This window comes from Colobus angolensis, unplaced genomic scaffold (assembly GCF_000951035.1).
Source record: "Colobus angolensis palliatus isolate OR3802 unplaced genomic scaffold, Cang.pa_1.0 Scaffold80, whole genome shotgun sequence".
NCBI classification, from domain to species: domain Eukaryota; kingdom Metazoa; phylum Chordata; class Mammalia; order Primates; family Cercopithecidae; genus Colobus; species Colobus angolensis.
In genome coordinates, this window is record NW_012121821.1 from 2,686,590 (window position 1) to 2,706,555 (window position 19,966).

Here is a 19,966-nt window from a genome sequence, read left to right on the forward strand (position 1 = left end):
GTCATCCTACACAGAGCAGGTGTTTCCTTATAAATTAAGTTGAAGTAAATTACCCCGATGAACCCACATAGTCGATAATTCAGCTATAAGAAACACTGCTGAGTAAATATTGACTCTTTATGATGATGGATAGAAACACTGAAGAAAACCATTTTCAGAGGATTTACTGAATCTTCCTCTCCAAGAAGCTTGTAACAGAAGGGTAAACCTCTAGTTTCTTGTCCAGCAGAGGAATAGGCTCATGTCTTTTGTTTTATTTTATTTATTTTATTTTATTTTTTGGTGAGTCAGTGTGGTTGGGTTAATCGTACTCACATTAGATTCCATGTTGAAGAACAACTAATCAAAGAAGAAAATCATCAGGAATCAGGGTGAGATTAACAGACCAAGGTCAGAAACATGGAGTTACAATTCTCCAAAAAGGCACGAAGTGAGATTAAAAACACAGTGAGTCTTAGTCTGATTGACAGGCTTTATACAGGCCCTGGGTAAGCAGTTGGGAGAGCCCATGCCCACCACTGCTCTGTGGGGTACCTGGCTGCCCAGAGCTCTCTGCCCCATCTGATCACCACACATATGAAAGGGTTGGACTAAACTTCATGTAACTTTTATTCCTGTGACCTGTCCTAGTTTGGCAACTCTTGATTACACATGTTAGTGAAAGGAAGCAGCAAAAGTCTTTGACATTTGGTTTACATATTGCAAACCATTCTGAGGCCCATTTAGCTTATTTTAGAGATGTAATCTGAGATTATATTGGCTGAATTGGGAAAATTAGCCTGGAATCATGTGAAGTTGCCACTAATAATTCACAAAAGAGATCATCAAGAATCGACTCTGTCAGTCCGCGTACCTTCTAGTCCCGCCATGGCCGCTCTCACCCGGGACCCCCAGTTCCAGAAGCTGCAGCAATGGTATCGCGAGCACGGCTCCGAGCTGAACCTGCGCCGCCTCTTCGATGCCAACAAGGAGCGCTTCAACCACTTCAGCCTGACCCTCAACACCAACCATGGGCATATCCTGCTGGATTACTCCAAGAACCTGGTGACGGAGGATGTGATGCGGATGCTGGTGGACCTGGCCAAGTCCAGGGGCGTGGAGGCCGCCCGGGAGCGGATGTTCAATGGTGAGAAGATCAACTACACTGAGGGTCGAGCTGTGCTGCATGTGGCTCTTCGGAACTGGTCAAACACACCCATCCTGGTAGATGGCAAGGATGTGATGCCAGAGGTCAACAAGGTTCTAGACAAGATGAAGTCTTTCTGCCAGCGTGTCCGGAGCGGTGACTGGAAGGGGTACACAGGCAAGACCATCACGGACGTCATCATCATTGGCATTGGTGGCTCCGACCTGGGACCCCTCATGGTAACTGGAGCCCTTAAGCCATACTCTTCAGAAGGTCCCCGTGTCTGGTATGTCTCCAACATTGATGGAACTCACATTGCCAAAACCCTGGCCCAGCTGAACCCCGAGTCCTCCCTGTTCATCATCGCTTCCAAGACCTTTACCACCCAGGAGACCATCACGAATGCGGAAACGGCGAAGGAGTGGTTTCTCCAGGCAGCCAAGGATCCTTCTGCAGTGGCGAAGCACTTTGTTGCCCTGTCTACTAACACGACCAAAGTGAAGGAGTTTGGAATTGACCCTCAAAACATGTTCGAGTTCTGGGATTGGGTGGGAGGATGCTACTCACTGTGGTCGGCCATCGGACTCTCCATTGCCCTGCACGTGGGTTTTGACAACTTCGAGCAGCTGCTCTCGGGGGCTCACTGGATGGACCAGCACTTCCGCACGACGCCCCTGGAGAAGAACGCCCCTGTCCTGCTGGCCCTGCTGGGTATCTGGTACATCAACTGCTTTGGGTGTGAGACGCATGCCATGCTGCCCTATGACCAGTACCTGCACCGCTTTGCTGCGTACTTCCAGCAGGGCGACATGGAGTCCAATGGGAAATACATCACCAAATCTGGCACCCGTGTGGACCACCAGACAGGCCCCATTGTGTGGGGGGAGCCTGGGACCAATGGCCAGCATGCTTTTTACCAGCTCATCCACCAAGGCACCAAGATGATACCCTGTGACTTCCTCATCCCGGTCCAGACCCAGCACCCCATATGGAAGGGTTTGCATCACAAGATCCTCCTGGCCAACTTCCTGGCCCAGACGGAAGCCCTGATGAGGGGGAAATCAACGGAGGAGGCCCGAAAGGAGCTTCAGGCTGCAGGCAAGAGTCCAGAGGACCTTGAGAGGCTGCTGCCACATAAGGTCTTTGAAGGAAATCGCCCAACCAACTCTATTGTGTTCACCAAGCTCACACCATTTATGCTTGGAGCCTTGGTCGCCATGTATGAGCACAAGATCTTCGTTCAGGGCATCATCTGGGACATCAACAGCTTTGACCAGTGGGGTGTGGAGCTGGGAAAGCAGCTGGCTAAGAAAATTGAGCCTGAGCTTGATGGCAGTGCTCAAGTGACCTCTCACGATGCTTCCACCAACGGGCTTATCAACTTCATCAAGCAGCAGCGCGAGGCCAGAGTCCAATAAACTCATGCTCAGCCGCAGCCTCCTCTGTGATTCCTCTTTCTCTTCTGGTCCCTGCTCCCCAGAGCCGGCACTGCATGTTCCTGGACACCACCCAGAGCGCCCTCTGGTTGTGGGCTTGGACCAGGAGCCCTTAGCGGGGAGGGCTGATCTCAAATTGCTACCCCCAGCCCCTCCATGTCTTCGCTCCCTCTGTGTTACAATTGGCTGAAGTGTTTTTGTGCAGCTGACTTTTCTGACCCATGTTCCTATTGTTCACATCCCACGTATAAAAATAAAGATGCCACAGAGGAAAAAAACAACAACAAAAAAAGAATCGACTCTGTGTTAAACTGTTTTTCACTTAGAATATGGACCCCCACCAATACATTCAATGAAGGGTCATTAAGGAAGCTCTGATTAACACAAGGCCCATGCAATTACTCAGCACATATAATCTGTTGGTATTATGTTGATTTGAACTTGCTTAGCCGACTTAAAGCAGGGTTTCTGAAACTGTAGTATGCATCAGAATGACTTGGAAATCTGGTTAAAAACACGGATTGCTGGGTTCACCCAGCTTCTGATGCAATAGGTCTGGGGTTAGAAATTTTGCTTTCTAATAAGTTCCCAGGTAATACTGATGCCAGTGATGTGAAGCCCACTCTTCACATCAGTGAAAACCACTGCCTTAAAGTGCTCTTAAATTGTTAAGAGATTGGTAGATCTTACCTTTCCATCACTGGTATGTTTTTTGAGAAAAGGATCCTTTCTTTTCATTCTGTTATATTAATCCTGTTACCTAGGATGTTGGTTAGCACAGAGTGGGAGCTCTAGAAAGATTGTTGACCAATGATCTTATTGACTAGATCATCTTTCTAGAGTATGACTATTTTGGACACCTCAGAGATGAAGTCAAATAAGCTGGAAGTGACCTGATTAATGTTGTGGTAAGCAGATGTCACTGTGGCTGGGAAGTGCCAAATCTTCTGTTGAGTGATTCAGTCTTCCTGATTAGATTTGCCTTCTAGTGGGTGTATTAATAAGCGTTAGTTGATATGAATTAAATGTTGCACCTTTCTATGGGTAATAAGAGGATACCTTTATGGTTTCATGATGTGGAAATCAAGATACATAAGAAAGCAAGAGTGAGCCTCCAGGTGTTCCCTCTGATCAGTAAACATGAATTTATAATTTCATTTACTCTCATTTTTGTAATGCACTGTGAGCAATCCTCCAGGCAGATCCTATTTACTAAGCTTCTTCAGGCTTTTGTCCCATTTTATAATGCCTAAACACATGGAGAAAACATTTTGTTGTTTTTGAAAATAGGTATGGGATTTCTGACATAATCAATTTTATTGACTTCTTGAGAGTTATAATGATCTGTGACTCTCTGCATAATATTGTAGTTTTACAGGGTGGCACATCACCCTGTGTAAAACAACTTTTATGACCTGAGGACTGATGAGTACAGGAAGTGAGGTTTATCATGAGTAGCATTTATTAAGCATCTGCTAGAATCAAAGCACTGCATTTGCTACCAGGGTACCAAGTAAGACACAAACAGTTTAGTAAGGAAGATAGGGCATCTACCCAAGTCAACAGTTCAGTGACATCGGTTATTTGAACCACACTCCAGTGGAACTGAAAGTAATTGCTGAAAGGGTGAGAAGAAGGAATAGATTACTATGCATTTTTGAGAAGGTGAAGAAGGCTTCTTGGGGAAGGTGTCTAAAAAGAGATAAGGAATTAAGAGAAATAGAAAAGAGCACTGATGAAGCACTCAGGATGGTTATTCAAGGAATTGGGGGTTCACAGCAGCTGTGCACAACCATCCCTGACACCATAAAAATGGGGTAAGGGTGAAGGGAACTGGGTCTAGAGCTTTGCATGATTTTTCTGGCTAACCGTCAGAGTCACCCTGAAGGCGTGACTCCCATCTTATAGATGAGGACACTGAGTCAGGAACCTAACTTGCTGAAATCAAGTCCTCCCAGTCCTCCCATCAGGTCCCCCCAGATCTGGAGGAGCCAGGATTTGAATTCACATTTGTCTGACTTCAAAATCCATGCTTTTTCTTGTGTTCCACATTGCACAATGGAGCCACTGCCAGTTCAAGCTCCTATGAAGAGGGATGGATGTGAAAAGTCATTTGCTGATTCCACAGACTTTTAGTAGGTACCATGTCTCCTGCCTTTTTCACTATCCTACTCCTCTGCTACAACTTCTCTGCTACAGGCACCCACTCTGCAGTTACTTGATATGAGTTAAATGAATCCATCCATCCAAACTTCCATTCACTGAATAAGTACTTATCAATGGCTTCCTTTGTATCAGGCACTATTCTAGGAGCTGGGGCTACAGTGCAGATGGAAACCAGCAAATCTCGCTGCCCTCATGGAGCTTACATGTGAGTGAATAAATCTCACAGAGTTCTCCTGTCATAAGTTCTGGCTCCTCTGCCAGCTCTTCCAAATAGGTTCAGAGAGGTTTTCTCCTTGTCCTGTTGTGTGACTGATAATCCCATGGTGGCCCTCACTTTGCTATTCATATGCACTAAGTAGTTTATGGTGTGCTTTGTGGTTGGCAACTGTGACAGATTCTGTTCTTCTATTGGTATGTGGTTTCTTTGGGGCATTTGTTTGGATACTGATGGCATCTTCCAGGGAGTCTGAGGCACCTGCACAAACCTCAGGTCACTATCACGTGATACTGGAGTTGCCTGTTAAATTATATTTCTTCTTCCACAAAACTGCAGGTTCCCTGAGGGCAAGGTCTACATCCGTCTCATTTTTGGATCCCAAATGGTTGGCACAGTACCTGGTGCATAATATGGTTCAAGAAATATTTGTAAAATGAATGAATCAAATAGTCCTTCAAAGCATCTTCAAAAGCATTAATAAATGCTATTGTCATGTAGATTGTACCCAAAGTTTACCTTTCTGGTATTCAGAATATAATCAGTCCTTGCTTAAATTATTCCATTTTGCCATTCTTGAATAAAACTATTAATTTTAAATACTAATATCTGAGATGTCTTTGAAAAGAAGATTAGTCATTATATGTGTTGCTTGTAAATTTTCTCTACTGTGGAAAATATTCCAAAACCATGTCTAAGCAATGATAAACCAGTGTTCTGGCAGGGAAAAAACTGATGTTTGTTGTGTTTTGTATCTGTCTTCCTGTTCCAAATCATTTATATATACTTGATGGTCTATGGAATTGACTTGCAAGTATTTTCCTGGGAGGCATTTTTATTCTAAAGACCTGTATTGCCTGCCAAACCTTCATTTAAGAAACTCATTGTGGATGTCATCTGCATCATTGCAAACTGTTTCTGGTCATCTCTTTAAACAGCAAGATAATATTTACAGAGGTTTACATTGGCTCTTGAATATTACAATATTCTCATAGACAAACATTAATTGGAATGGAGGTAAGGTAGTAGGAATTGCTTACTTGAGGAAATGCAGGCTCATTGTTGTGTCTAGTAGGTGCTAGGTGCATTTACACATCTCTTAAGCTTTAAACAACCTATTGAGCCAGTTTCCATTTCCTTGATCTATTAGATCAAAGAAAATGAGGCTTAAAGGAGTTGGCTCTTGCCATAAGTCACACTACTGATGGAATGAGAATACAAACCAAAAACACTTTATTCAAGTCCGGGAAATATCTGCCTTGAAAAAGGGTAACTTAAAAATTCAAAGTATCCCCAATTTGAACATGAAAACAGTTAATAAAGATACGTTTTTATTTTATTATTATTTATCTTGTCCTCCCATATTGGCAAAGATTGAAGCAATTGAAAGAAATGGCATCCTTGTTCACTACTGGCAGGAGTGAAAATTGGTAGAACCTTTGTAGAAGGCAATTTGGCAACATATATCAAAAACCTAAATGTTGATACACTTTTACCAAGCAGTTTGTTTAGGAATTTATCCTAATGAATAAAAGTTGTCCAAGTCTTTAAACATGAGCCCAAACATATGCTTCATGATGTTTATGATATTACAACATTGGAAACAGCTGAAATATCCTTCAGTAGAAGATGGATTAAATAAATTCCATGCAGTTGTCATTTAAAAATATTTAGATGTATGTTTATTGCTATGGATATATGTTCCCAAAATATTATTGAATCAAAAAAGCAGACTACAGAATATACATTTAATATGAGCTCATTTATAACATTGAATGTTTTAAGATAATACATGTTTCATAGAGAGATCTTTCACCAAATGTTAAGGATGGTTTTTTTCTGGGTGGTGGTGTTTGGGTGATCTTTACATTCTTCAGACTCTTACGTATTTGAAACTTTTATAATGAACATATATCATTTTTATTAGAAAAGAATAAAGTTTTTGTAAAAAACAGTCATTTTCTACATTTCTACATTTACTTGGCTCTTTGCTTGGTTGTGCCCTTGGTGGCAACTAGCAACTAGTAATAATGCTTCTATTCCACTGCTCTTTATTATTTTTATCTTCCTACCTTAGTAACTGAAGGTACGAAATGGATTTGTCTGGTATCCTTTGAGTAACGAGTTTTGGGAGGGCATGTGACAAAGCAATGCAAGAGGCAAAAACCAGATAAGCTGAAATACAGAAAAGCAGAGTACAGATCACAGTACACAACTGAGAGTCTTTTGTAATTACATATTAGTTGATTTTGCTAAAATCTTTTAAAAATTACCCGTAAGATTTATACTTACAAATCCCTATTTCAAGGAGTTATCTACAGTTAAATGAGATATCTTTGTGGAGATAAATTTTCCACCACAAAGTATTCGTTCTCTAGACTTGTACTCCACTGTCCATTTTTAGTTTACATAAAATTTTTACCTTGCTGTAGTTTTAGTTGGAAATAAAACTTGCAGCAGTGCAGAGGAAATGTGACTGAATACGGTGTTTTTCTATAGCAGGTAGAGATGGAACCTATATAACGATGCTAATGGGATTCACAATGCATTAATTATAAAGGGAAATAGCAAATTACACTCCAGGGTAAAATAGCAACTCTAATGAGTTCTAGCTGGGAGGACTGTTTTGTGCACATAACTAAGTTATAAAAGTGTGTAAGTATGATTTAAAAACATACTTCCTAGGCAGATCCAGCTAAAAGATAAATGAGTGCTGGTTTTTAAGAGCATAAAAGAGGCACAATTTTTTTTATGATACCAAATTAATGTTTCAATGCTACTTTGTGTTTTCTGGAAGGAAAATGCCAACTGATACAACTGTACCCTCATTGCAAAGAGTTCAGCAAAAGAGAATTTAGGAAATCTAATACATATAGTGTAAAATGGGATCATTTCTAAATAGCACATTAGAGTGAGGTTACTCTAGTGATCTTCTTAATGTTCTTAATACCATTATTCACTAATTATAATTTCATGTCGTTCTGAATGTGTATAGGCTAATTATAGTGCAGTTGCTGGACCATTAAACACTGGGTCTTATAATATTACTTTTTCTTTTGATTATAACCCAGGATTTTAAAAAAGACCTACAATGACTTCAGCCAAGGGTAAATATGAATATATGACCTTTTATTGTTTTTATTTTGTATGTCTTAGAGGAAAATTTAAGATTCTAGCATGCTTACATAGCCAAAAATGCATGTTTATATTAACTCACTGCTGGCAGCTCTAAGGCTATTACTTGAGACAGCAGGCAGAGCAATCTCTGACATTTTCATTATGCATTTGTCTAGCAGCTTGAAGAGGGGAAATAATTCATGTGATTATGAATAGCCTATCTTGCTCATTAACATGTATTTCCCTAATAAAAAAATGATCACTGTATTTTAGAAGACATATTCTGACATGTCCCCATCTTTCTTTCTATCTCATATCCTAGCATTATCATTCCTAATTTCAAAAGCAGCTGAATGAACCAAGTAGCATCACTGCCTCCTGTTTAAAAGGTCTCATCAATTACAGTGAAACTACACCTTCATTTCACTTTAGTCTCTATTTCCAAGGACACATTCTAGACCCTATCACCACCTGCAACTGCTACATATCAGGAATCATAATATTTTTCCATAAACAAAAATAGTATGTTTTGTGACCTCATAAAGATCCTATTATCTGATACGTCAGTGTTCTCCAAAGAAACAGAGTCAATAGGATATATGTAGATGGGTAAGAGGAGACTTATTATGGGAACTGGCTCCCATGATTATAGAGGCTAAGAAGTTTCACAATCTGCCATCTGCACACTGAAGAGCCAGGAAAGTCAGTGGGGTAATTCTGTCCAAGTCCAAAGGTCTGAGAAGGGGGTATTGGGGCACTGGTTTCAGAGTCCAGAGGCCTGAGATCAAGAGCTCTGATATCCAAGGGCAGGAGAAGATGGATGCTCCAGCTCAAGAGAGAAAGTGAATTCTCCCTTCTTCCTCTGTCTTTTTGTTCTATCTAGGCCCTCAAGAGCTGGGGTGATGGCCACCTGCATGATGAGGGCTTCTTTACTCAGTGCACCAATTCAAATGCTAATCTCTTCCAGGGGTGCCCTCGTGGAAACACCCAGGAATGATGGTTTACCTACTACGCAAGTCAAGTTGACATATAAAATTAACCATCACAGTTGTTTAGGCTTCCTTCCCTGATGGCAGGCGCCACACCTCCATTCCTGAAGGGTCTAAGTCCTTAGTGATCCTGCCTTTTTTGGAGTGTTATGATTTTACATCAACATTCACTCCTGGATGCAGAACCATTAGCACCCAGAAGTCCCTGGATTCCAGACTTAAGCCTCCCTGCTCTCATTGTGTTCATGAATCTGATTTCCTCTTGATAACTGCAATCAATACCCAGGGCCAAAGAATGACTTCTTTCTTTCTTGGTTCAGTGGCATGAAGAACCCAAAATGACAGTGTCTCAACTCCCTGGTGCGTAAGCCCTGTTGTGTCCACATGGAATCATTTCTCACTTGAGATCGAAGACCTTTCAATTAACAGAACTCAGAGTTGAAGAGACAGAAAGCCAAAAACAGAAAACAAAACCAAAACATGAGTGGGTACCTAGAAGTAAAAGTGAGAAGAGCCATTTCGACTTCACCCTTTGGTTGCCAGACCTCTGTATTCTGGCTGTGAATGAAACAGCACCAAGGATCAGTCTTTGATTTAAAGCCTGTGGTCATCCAGCCTCACAGAGTGTTGTCCTCCAGCTGACAGCATAGCTGAGCTCTCAGTAGGCCATTTCAAAGTTCTATAAAGCCAACTGCTTTATGAAGTACACAGTAAGACCAGCAGAATTCCACAAGTGCAAGCCCCATCGCCTTATTATTTTACTTTATAATTTAATTTTTTATTTTTTTCCGAGACAGGGTCTCACTCTGTCACCCAGGCTAGAGTGCAGTGATGTGATCTCAGCTCACTGCAGCCTCTGCCTCCTTGGTTCAAGTGATCCCCCCACCTTAGACTCCTGGATAGCTGGGACTACAGGCACATGCCACCATGCCCAGCTGATTTTTAATTTTTTAATTTTTTTACTTTTTTGCAGAGACAGGAGTCTCACTCTGTTGCCCAGGCTGGTCTCAAACTCCTGGGTTCAAGCAATTCACCTGCTTTGGCCTCTCAAAATGCTGGAATTACAGGGATGAGCCACCAAGCCCAGCTGCCTCACTTATTTTACTGTAAAATGAGTTCTGCTTCAGAGCTGTATTTAAAGAGATACTATAAACCTACCAACCAAGGTCCTGACAGAGGCCCTGTGGGCAGGAAAGGCAAATCCATACCCAGACTAAGCATCAAATCTAGTGAGGACAAATCACTGCTCCTTCCATGCTAGAAGGGCCCACTGCAGTCAACCTGTCACCAAATAACTAGTAGGCCAGTTCCCCTGAGGAATGATGCCAAGTTAAAGCTCAGCATTGACTTCTGCTGTTGGCGGTTCAGGCACTTGGCTGCAGTGATAACCACATCAGCTTCAATGCAGAGAAACCCACACATAACTTTCATTCCTGTTGCCATGGCCACATAATACCCCCTACACCAGACTTAATGCTTCTGGCACTGAATCTGGAACCAAGTTGTTTTGAAAAATATTGTCTTGTACGCCTTCGTATTTCTTACTGCTCTTGGGAGGGGTCTATGAACACAAAGCATTCAACAGGTATTACGTTGCTGGCATAAAGGATGGAAAGAAAGGCAAGGGAAATTTCAAGTAGACTGTGACAGAATGGAACAGCATAGAAACCACAGACGAGCATGTAAATGAGCCTGAACTGATGGAGAGCAGTTAGAAAATAGTGCAGAATAATTTGAAGAAGTAAAATCTGGTATTTCACAGAGCCCTTTGAACAACAGGTTGAATAACTTACACTTTATCTGAGAGGAAGGCCTTAAGCATTTTAATCAATTAAATAAAATATTAGGAACTGATAGGCACATAAAAGTAATCTTGCACACCTTTTGATGAAAGCAGATATCCTCTCTAGAAGGCCTTTTGATGAATTCTCATCCAGGACGTGCTGGAAAAAATCCCAGGGAGAGCATTATTTTGAGAAGAGAGGAAGAAATCATTTTTCCGCTTTCCTGCAGTTTCTTTCCTATTTTTATAAGGAGGGGTGGCATGTACTCATGATGAGAAGGTGAAGGCCTGCCATCTCAGGGGCTGGGTTAGTACCAGGATACTGATGAGGCAGGGCCAGGGCACAGGCAGGCTGTGAGACTCTCTCCAGGGGATCACTTGCCCCTCACTTCCTGCTGCCTCCTCGCCTGCGTAGAAAGTGTAGAAAGCGCAGCCTGGACAGGAGGGGAGGTTGTCGGAAGCTCCCCTCCTGTCCAGGTATAGGTCCCTGCTGAGCTCGTTGCTCTCCTTTATCAGCAGTGTGGTAGACTTTCTTCCTGGCTCCCCTAATTATCTTTTGCTTTGAAATCTAAGCAGGTGGATGAGATGTGATTACCTTTCCCAGGCAGCCCACTGCATTAACAGCTATTTCTACCTGGCTGAGAGTTCTCTCAGACTGGACTTCATCTGCTTCCACTCCTAGGCATTCAGAATAAGCCTAATTTTACTCCTGTGTATATTCCTACAATGATTTTAAAAGGTTATTATTTCTGTTTTTCTCTCATCCTGAGAAAATAGCGGGAAAATTTTTAATTTTAATTCATCAGTAACCCTTTTAACATTTGTCATCCTAAATCCAATGTAAAACCTTAAATATGCCAGATGAAAAAAATCCTCATTTATTATGTTATTTAATTTGGGTAGGGCTCTGTTAATTTAGTCTAAGGTTGTGTAAGAGTAGATGCATGCATGCACGCACATGTGTGTATATGTGTGTTGAAGTCATCATTCCATATTAGTTCTGACCTTGTGGATCTACCAAGGCCTTGGGGTCTTTTTCACATAAACTGCCAGTAAAATCTCCTTCAACCTTTCCTTGTGCAATTGATTTTTATACACTAAAACAGAGCTCTTATGTTTTTATTGTTTTAATACTACTCAATTATTTTTAAGCGATTTTATCTGCATCATGGTTCAGTGCTATCTTGTTTGTTTTCACTCATTGATCCAACTCGAGTTGGATAACTCTCCATTTCCTACCACTTTCCTCTTGACCAGTCAGCTCCATCCATACTCACCTTCTCGCAGGCCAAGCTTGTTCCCATCTCAGGACATTTGTGCTTGCTGGTCCCCTGCCTGGAATTCTCTTCCCACAGAATGTCTCCCTCTGCTATTACTCTCTATTGTCTTTTTCATTATGGCAATTTCCTTCACTTCTTTTGTCACGACATGACATTATATTAGATATTTATTTGCTTATTTTTCATCAGCCTTCTTCCTTAGAATATAAAACCTATGAAGTCAAGGACTTTAACTTTTCACCACTGGATCCCCAGAACTTAGAAAGTTTCCTGAAACATAATAGATGCTTAATAATCATTGTTTGAATACATAAATTAAATAGTCGTTTAAATTCTTAATTTGATCAGCCAAACTTTTTTTTTCGCTCCTCCTTCCAGATTGTATCATTGACCACTTGGGTAAAGCTGCTTTCACCATCCACAAAATTGTTGATTAAAAAGTGCTGTACAGGATAAAGGTAATTTCAGAACCACATGGTCCTCTACCAAATAGTCTCTATTAGGTTTACATCTTTTCAATTATTAAAAAATCTTTGGAAATAAATTCAAGCAACTCTGATTTCACCTCATTTTCCAACATATATTTCTCTATCCTTAATATAAAACATGATCAAAATTCCTTTAAATCACATAAAGGACCTTCAAAAACTGGTCCAAAACAATCTTTCCAACATTTGTATTTCATGACTACCTCCTTTCTACTTCCTTCCCACAGACTTCGTGTCTTTTGTTCTAGTCTCACTAAGTGTGTTGTGATTCTTAAAGCATGCCATGGTCCTCATCTCCATGCCTTATATAGGAGCCGCCAGCACCTGGGCTGTGGACCAGTACCAGTCCATGGCCTGTAGGAACTGGGCCGTATTTATTACTCATTCTGTGTCATTTTGTTACAGCAGGAGGTAAGCAGCTAGTGAGCAAGCGTGACCACCTAAGCTCTGCCTCCTATCAGATCAGTGGCTTCATTAGATTCTCATAGGAGTGCAAATCCCATTGTGAGCTGCACATGCAAGGAACCTAGGCTGTGTGCTTATGAGAATCTAATGCCTGATGACCTGAGGTGGAACAGTTTCATCCCGAAACCATACCACTCACTTCTTGGTCTGTGGAAGGATTGTCTTCCACAAAACATTTCCTGGTGTGAAAATGTTTGGGGACCACTGCCTTAGCACACCTGTTCCAGTTACCTAGAATGCCTCCTCTCCCCACCCTCACCTCCAGACAGGTGGATCTATCCTTGATGTAGCATAAATGCCACTTCCTCCATGAATTCTTCCCAAACTTCCCCAGGTAATTAATCATGCCCTCTCTTGTTCTCGCTCAGTAATTTTGATGATTCTTCAGTATTTTGCCTGTAGTTTCATTATCTCTACCATATTATTTATGGGTCTCTTTCCAGGGATAAAACTTTTATCTCTTCCAGGGTATGGACTTAGATACCCATTAATATCTATTGAATAAAGTGGAAAACATGATGAAATATTTTGTTCATTGTTTGCTGTAGTTTGGTGAAAGCAGGCCACACCCAATGGTACTGACTGACATCCCAGACTGGCTTCTATCAAGGTGGCATTCACCTAGATGAGTTTCGTGGGGTCCATCTTACACTTGCTATCTCAGAAGCCACAATTTCTGTTTCACTGGAATGGGATCACCTCTCAATGGTAGATTTGCATTGACCAAGTTCATGTAGATGGGTAAAAACCAGAATACCTGTTTCTACTGCTATGGTTTGAATGTCTGTGTCCCCCCTAAAATTCACGTTGAAACCCTACTACAATAGTATTAAGAGGTGGGGTCTTTAGGACGTGATTAAGTATGATGGCTCCAAGCTCATGAATGGGATGAGGTGCCCTTATCAAAGGGCTCCAGGAAGCTAGCTAGCCTTTTTGCTCTTCCATCTTTCACCATGTGAGGAAAGAGCAACAAGATGCCATCTTGGAAGAGAGTAGTCTGCACCAAGCACTGAATCTGCTGATGCCTTGGTTGTGGACTTTGCAGCCTCTAGAACTGTGAGAAATGAATTTTTATTATTTATATATTACCCAGTCTGTGGTATTTTGTTATAGCAGCACAAATGGACTAAGACTTCTGCTTTCCAATGATAAATACCACTATTCAGACAACTGAAATTCTCAAGTCAATCTACTAGTGCATTATTTCCCTGTAGGCAAGCTAATATATCAAGTGATATGCTATGAGACAGAAGAATTACTTGATCTTAAGTATTTCTCAATAAAGGGAGCATGAGACCACCTCCTGCATTAGAGAAATAAGCCCTCCAAGGAAACCATAATGTTTGAGGTTGCTTAACCAAGACTACCATTCCGTGGACAGGTCCTAGAGGATCACCTTCAACTTGGTTGCTCACACTCCATTTCCTGTGCAGTTGTGGTCAACAAACATCTCTCTGCCCAACCAGGATCCAAAGAAATGTCACTAAATATCTGGTGATTGTTATATTCATATTTAAATTCCCATTATTCCCATTCATATATTCATGGACACTCTCCTAGTTTGTTTCTAGTCACATTTATTGTGTAAGAATTTGACTAATTTAACTCCAAGAACAATTACATTTACACCTCATTGTCAACCTTAATTAATGACAAGGCTGAAAGGGGCTGAGTGACTAATCAACTTGTCTTGGTCTTATGTCCATTACACTGTTCTACATGGAAATGCTTAATAATTATTCAAACTAGTTCTTCACTTTTTCTATCTGTTTAAAATTATTTTTTTCAAAAGGCTTAAAAACTTTGATACCCTAATGACATTTCTATGAATCTATCCTATGAAAATTATCATAGAGGTATAAAAGTTTATAGCTAGATAGATGTCCATTGCTGCATTATGATAGTAAACAGTTTTTTAAAAAAAACTTAAAGGTCTAACAACAGGAAATTTGTTAAATAAATTACAACTAAAATCAGTCACTGACATGATGTTACACAACATTGTTTATCATACATTGTTAAGTGGTAAAAGGCAGATTACTAAACACTGTAAAATAGGATTCCACTTTTTGCAGACAGAAAGTTTATGGGTATATAATTACAGAAAAAAAGACTAGAAAAAAATAAACAAAAATATCTAAAAGAAAGTGGTGTTAGGATTATAGAGATGTCTTCCTTTTTTTTCTTTTTCTTCTTTCTTTCCTTTCTTTCTTCCTTCCTTCCTTCCTTTCTTCCTTTCTTTTTTCTTCTTTCATTTCTCTTTCTTTCTTCTTTCTTTCTTTCTTTTTTGAGACTAGGTCTTTCTCTGTCACCCAGGCTGGAGTGCAGTAATGTGATCATGGCTCACTGCAGCCACGACATGCTGGGCTCAAGGGATCCTCTCACCTCAGCCTCTCAAGACTACAGGCATGCACTGCCATGCCAGGCTATTTTTTATTTTTTTATTTTTTTTGTAGAGACAGGGTCTCCCTATGTTGGCCAGGCTGGTTTTGAATTCCTGGGCTCAAGTGATCCTCCAGCCTCAGCCTCCCAAAGTGCTGGGATTCTTTTTTGTTTTTCTATACAGGTTGAGTATCCCTTATCTGAAAACCCTAAATCTGAAAGGCTTCAATGAGCGTGTCAGCACTCAAAAAGTTTTGGATTTTAGAGCATTTCAGATTTCAGATCTTTGGACTGGGGATGCTCAACTTGTATTTTCTGAAGTTTCTGCAATGAACATGTATTTATTTAATCGTTTAATGGTTACTATTATTAGTATGATGAAAAATTAATTTTGTAATCTTATTTAATGGTATTTTAATAGGAAACAAAACTATATGCAACAATATATCAGTATTTTCATTATGTAGCTCTCTATAAGAAAGTTGTTTTATCTCTACTTTACATGTTATCAATTTCCTGTAGTAATATTCTACTGCTGGAGTTCTTTAAACTTATAAATCACCTGTATTTCTATTCATATAAAGGCAGACAAGCCTTTTGTTGTTGTTTGTTGGGAGAGATGATTACAAGATATTGAAGATAATGACCGCCATGCAAATATTCAAGGGACTAAGCTTAATTTGTACTACTGTAATGTGATATCAATTATGATTTTGTTTCCTATGTGGAAGAACAGGCAGTGTGCTAAAGGTACAGAAAGTACCTCTTCATAGTCCATCCTCTCCTAATGCTGCATTGATTGGAACAGAGACCACAGGAGAACAAGGGTAGATCAGCATGAAATATCCTTCTCCTGGTCAATCAGTAACCCTGTGCTTGTATGTGAAGTGCAGGAACAGTTAGATCAAGGAATGTTAACATTTAATTAAAGTTCAATTAAGTGTGAATTTAATTTCTAAGTTCAAGGAATTTAAAGCCAGTGTGATTAAAAGTAATGAAATATAAAGTTCACTGGTTCTGTGTATGATCTCCTATTCTTATCCTTATGTACATCTCTTCCCTTTGGAGTTCATTCATTCACTGCTGACCTCCCTCCCAGACACTTTTACTCTGTCCAGTGAAATGTTCTCTTGCTTGCAAAGAAACTCCACATCATTCTCAAGCTGTTTAAAGGCAATTTTATGGCCGAGCACAATGACTCATGCCTGTAATCCCAGCACTTTGGGAGGCCGAGGCAGGCAGATCACCTGAGGTCAGGAGTTCGAGTCCAGCCTGGTCAACATGGCTAAACTCCATCTCTAGTAAAAATATAAAAATTGGCCAGTTCATGTTGGTGCCTGCCTGTAATCCCAGCTACTTGGGAGAATGAGGCAGGAGAATCACTTGAACCTGAGAGGCCGAGGTTGCAGTAAGCAGAGATCACACCACTGCACTCCACCCTTGGCGATACAGCCAGACTCCATCTCAAAACAAGCAAACAAACAAAAAAGAACAACAGCATTTACACTTTCTGTTGTCTTAACAAAACCTGGCTTTCATCCAACGATACCGCTTGGCTTCCTTTACCACCCTGCCCAGCAAAGGGTGCTCATTCTTCCATGAGCCCAACACCTCTAGGTCTGGGAGGAGTGGGCCAGATCCTCCTAGTTCCACACTGTTGCTCCTACACCACTGATCTCACAGTGCCGGCCTCATGGGCATGCGTCCGGTGCAGTTACACAGGGCCTCGTGCACAGATGCCCCAGGCTTGGGGTTTCATAGTTTGCAGTTGCCATCTTGAAACTCTTAAAAATTGTTATAGGCTGATTCATGTCTCCTTCAAAATTCTTGTAAGGTCCTAACCCTCAGCACCTCAGAATACAATGACTTAACTTGAAGAGTGGGCCTTTAAAGAGGCAATTAAGCTTAAATAAGGTCATTGGGGTGGGCCCTGATCCAATAGGATTGATATCCTTATAAGAAAAGGTTAAGACACAGACAGACACAGGTAAGACCATGTCAAGACAGATGGAGATGGCCATTTACAAACCAAGGATAGAGGCCACAGGAGAAACAAAACCTTGATCTCGGACGTCGAGCCTCCGGAAATAGATTTCTGCTGTTTAAGCCACCCAGCCTGTGGTACTTTGTTATGATGGCCCTAGCAAATGAATACAACAATTTTACCTTTTATTTTGTGTTTTATCAGTGAAGTCTGATGGGACGCTGGAGCATTCACCAGGGGCTCGAAGCCTTGGCTCATGTGGGGTTCTGACCCTTGCTGCCTCCCCACCTCTCCAGGTCAGGTTCTTGGCCTCCTGTTCCCTGTCCCCTGGGTCCTGTCCAGCCTGCCTCTTTCTGTCAGATCCTCAGGCAGTGACCAGGTCATGTCGGTGGAACAAGCCCACCTGTGTTCCACCATTGCCCTCTGCTCCTACTGGAGCAGAGGTTAAGTGAGCATCTTTAGTGGTATCTCCTGGTGGGGCATGGCAGCACCATCTCCCCTCCAGGATGGCAGTGCCACAGTGTGTTTGTGGGCAACTTGTCAGGGCTAAGTGTAGTGAGTGCTTGTAACTTTATGTTGCCTCAGCATCCATTATTAAATACAAGTTTAACTTTTTCATTCCAGAAGTAGGGCTCAGTCATGCTTGACACAGTTTCCAATACTATTTCTCACCCAAATGGCTCCAGCTGGTGGCCAGAGATAAGAACTTGGAAGAATCTCTCAACCAGCAAGCTGGGCTCCTAGCTTTCCCACTGCTTTCTTTAAACAAAACATTCATTCTGTTTTTTACTGATACATAATATTTTACATATTATGGAATGCATGTAATATTTTAATACATGTATACAATGTGTGATGATTCATTGTATATATGTAGTTCAAATATTCACACATTGTATATATGTATTTCAAATATTCTCTATTGAATATTTCAAATATTCCATATTCTTTTTCTCGCTATTTTGAAATATACAATATATTGTTGTTACCCTACTGTGATATTGAATACCAGAACTCATTCCTTTCATCTAACTCTATGTTTGTACCCATTAACCAATCTTTCTTTATTCTGCTACTCTGTTCCCCACATTCACCCCCTACCCAGACTCTGGGAACCATCATTCTACTCTCTACCTCCATGAGATCAACTATTTTAGCTCCCACATATAAGTGAGAACATGCAATATTTGTCATTCTGTGCCTGGCTTATTTCACTTAACATAATGATTTCCAGTTCTATTCATGTTCCTGTAAATGACAGACCATTCAGACATTGGCCCTCAAACTCAAAGTGACCACCTTTCAATCACAGTGTGACTTCCTGGAACTAGTACCTGCTTGCTTTAAACCCACCAATTAAAACTCCCTGCAGGAAATCTGTTTGGATAACACCCTGGACCCAGTAAAGGCGTTGGCCCCTGGGTCCCTTCTCTCTCTGCCTGAGCTTGCTGACCGCGTGTGTGTGTGCGTGTGTGTGTCTGTGTGCGTCCTCCAGGCATGCTGTGTACGCCCCAGGGTCTGTATGCACTAAAAACTCTTAACCTTTCATGTGGTGGTTGTGTCATTGAAACTTGCCTGCAACCCTTGATGGTGAGCCTGAGGAGATACATGCAGGTGGATCCCCTACTGATGTGCTTCTGTCTGGTCTGCTGATGGCTGCTAGAAACAGTATCTACCAACCAAGTTGCTAGAAAAACTCAAAAACACTTCATTCAAAACAGACAGACTCTTGCCATCCCTGATCCAGGTCCCAAGGGCATCCTGATGTGGAGGTTGCCATTCCTTGGTTCTTCCCCTTCTGCTGTGGGTGATGGTGGTAGTGGACTGTGGGAATGGGGAGGTGGATCTCCCTGTCTCCAGCCAAGGTGCAGCACTTCAAGGGAGGTAGAACTCAGAAGCCAGTGGGCCATGCATTGAGTCGGAGGACAGAGCCCCCACTGTGCATCTCTGGAGGGTCTGCACACCCTCTGCAAGTATCTCCATGTCTGAGGGAACAAGAAATGAAATATCAAATAAAAACACCATGACATGTCAAGAGAGAGAAAGACTGCAGAAAGAAACATTTTCATATTTCAGTACCTTTAATGGCACTATATTTAGGCCCCCCATTTTTGTTTTGCACTGTGCCCATCAAATGACATAGGCAGTCCTGCCCAGCCCCATACAAAACGGTCACCGCTTTTAGGGCTCATACAATTTGGCGATTTCACCCTCTGTATCTCTGCTCAGTACCCTTGCTTCTGGACATAGAAGCTACTCTCTTGGCTAGTGTCTTTATACCCACTCACAGCTACCATAGTTTACTCAACCATTATCAATGTGCCAGCACAGGTACAAAACTAGTTATCTAAAAACAAAACAAAGAAAAACAAGCAAAAAAAATAAACAAACAAACAAACAAAAAGCCAAGCAAACAAACAAACTAGCTCTCTGTTTCACTGACCTTGAAATCTACTCCGGAAGAACAATTCTCTCTTGTAAGCCACCCTTATCCTTTTCATCACCCAACAGCTCCACCTCTCACCCTTAGCACTGG

General features: G+C 41.4%; 1 protein-coding gene across 3 annotated transcripts; it reads left to right on the forward strand.

The window, feature by feature from the left end:
- The first annotated feature begins 837 nt into the window (after nt 1-837).
- Nucleotides 838-2,840, forward strand: LOC105502640 (glucose-6-phosphate isomerase). Of its 3 annotated transcripts, none has more exons than XM_011929257.1 (2): nt 838-1,268; nt 1,353-2,840. In XM_011929257.1, the coding sequence occupies exons 1-2, from the start codon at nt 868-870 to the stop codon at nt 2,542-2,544; spliced, it is 1,593 nt and encodes a 530-aa protein (XP_011784647.1). In that variant the 5' UTR covers nt 838-867; the 3' UTR covers nt 2,545-2,840. The 3 variants fall into 3 exon arrangements, with proteins under 3 accessions (XP_011784647.1, XP_011784646.1, XP_011784648.1); XM_011929258.1 differs by having other exon boundaries at nt 867-919; nt 973-2,840; XM_011929256.1 differs by having other exon boundaries at nt 838-2,840.
- Nucleotides 2,841-19,966: the final 17,126 nt, after the last annotated feature.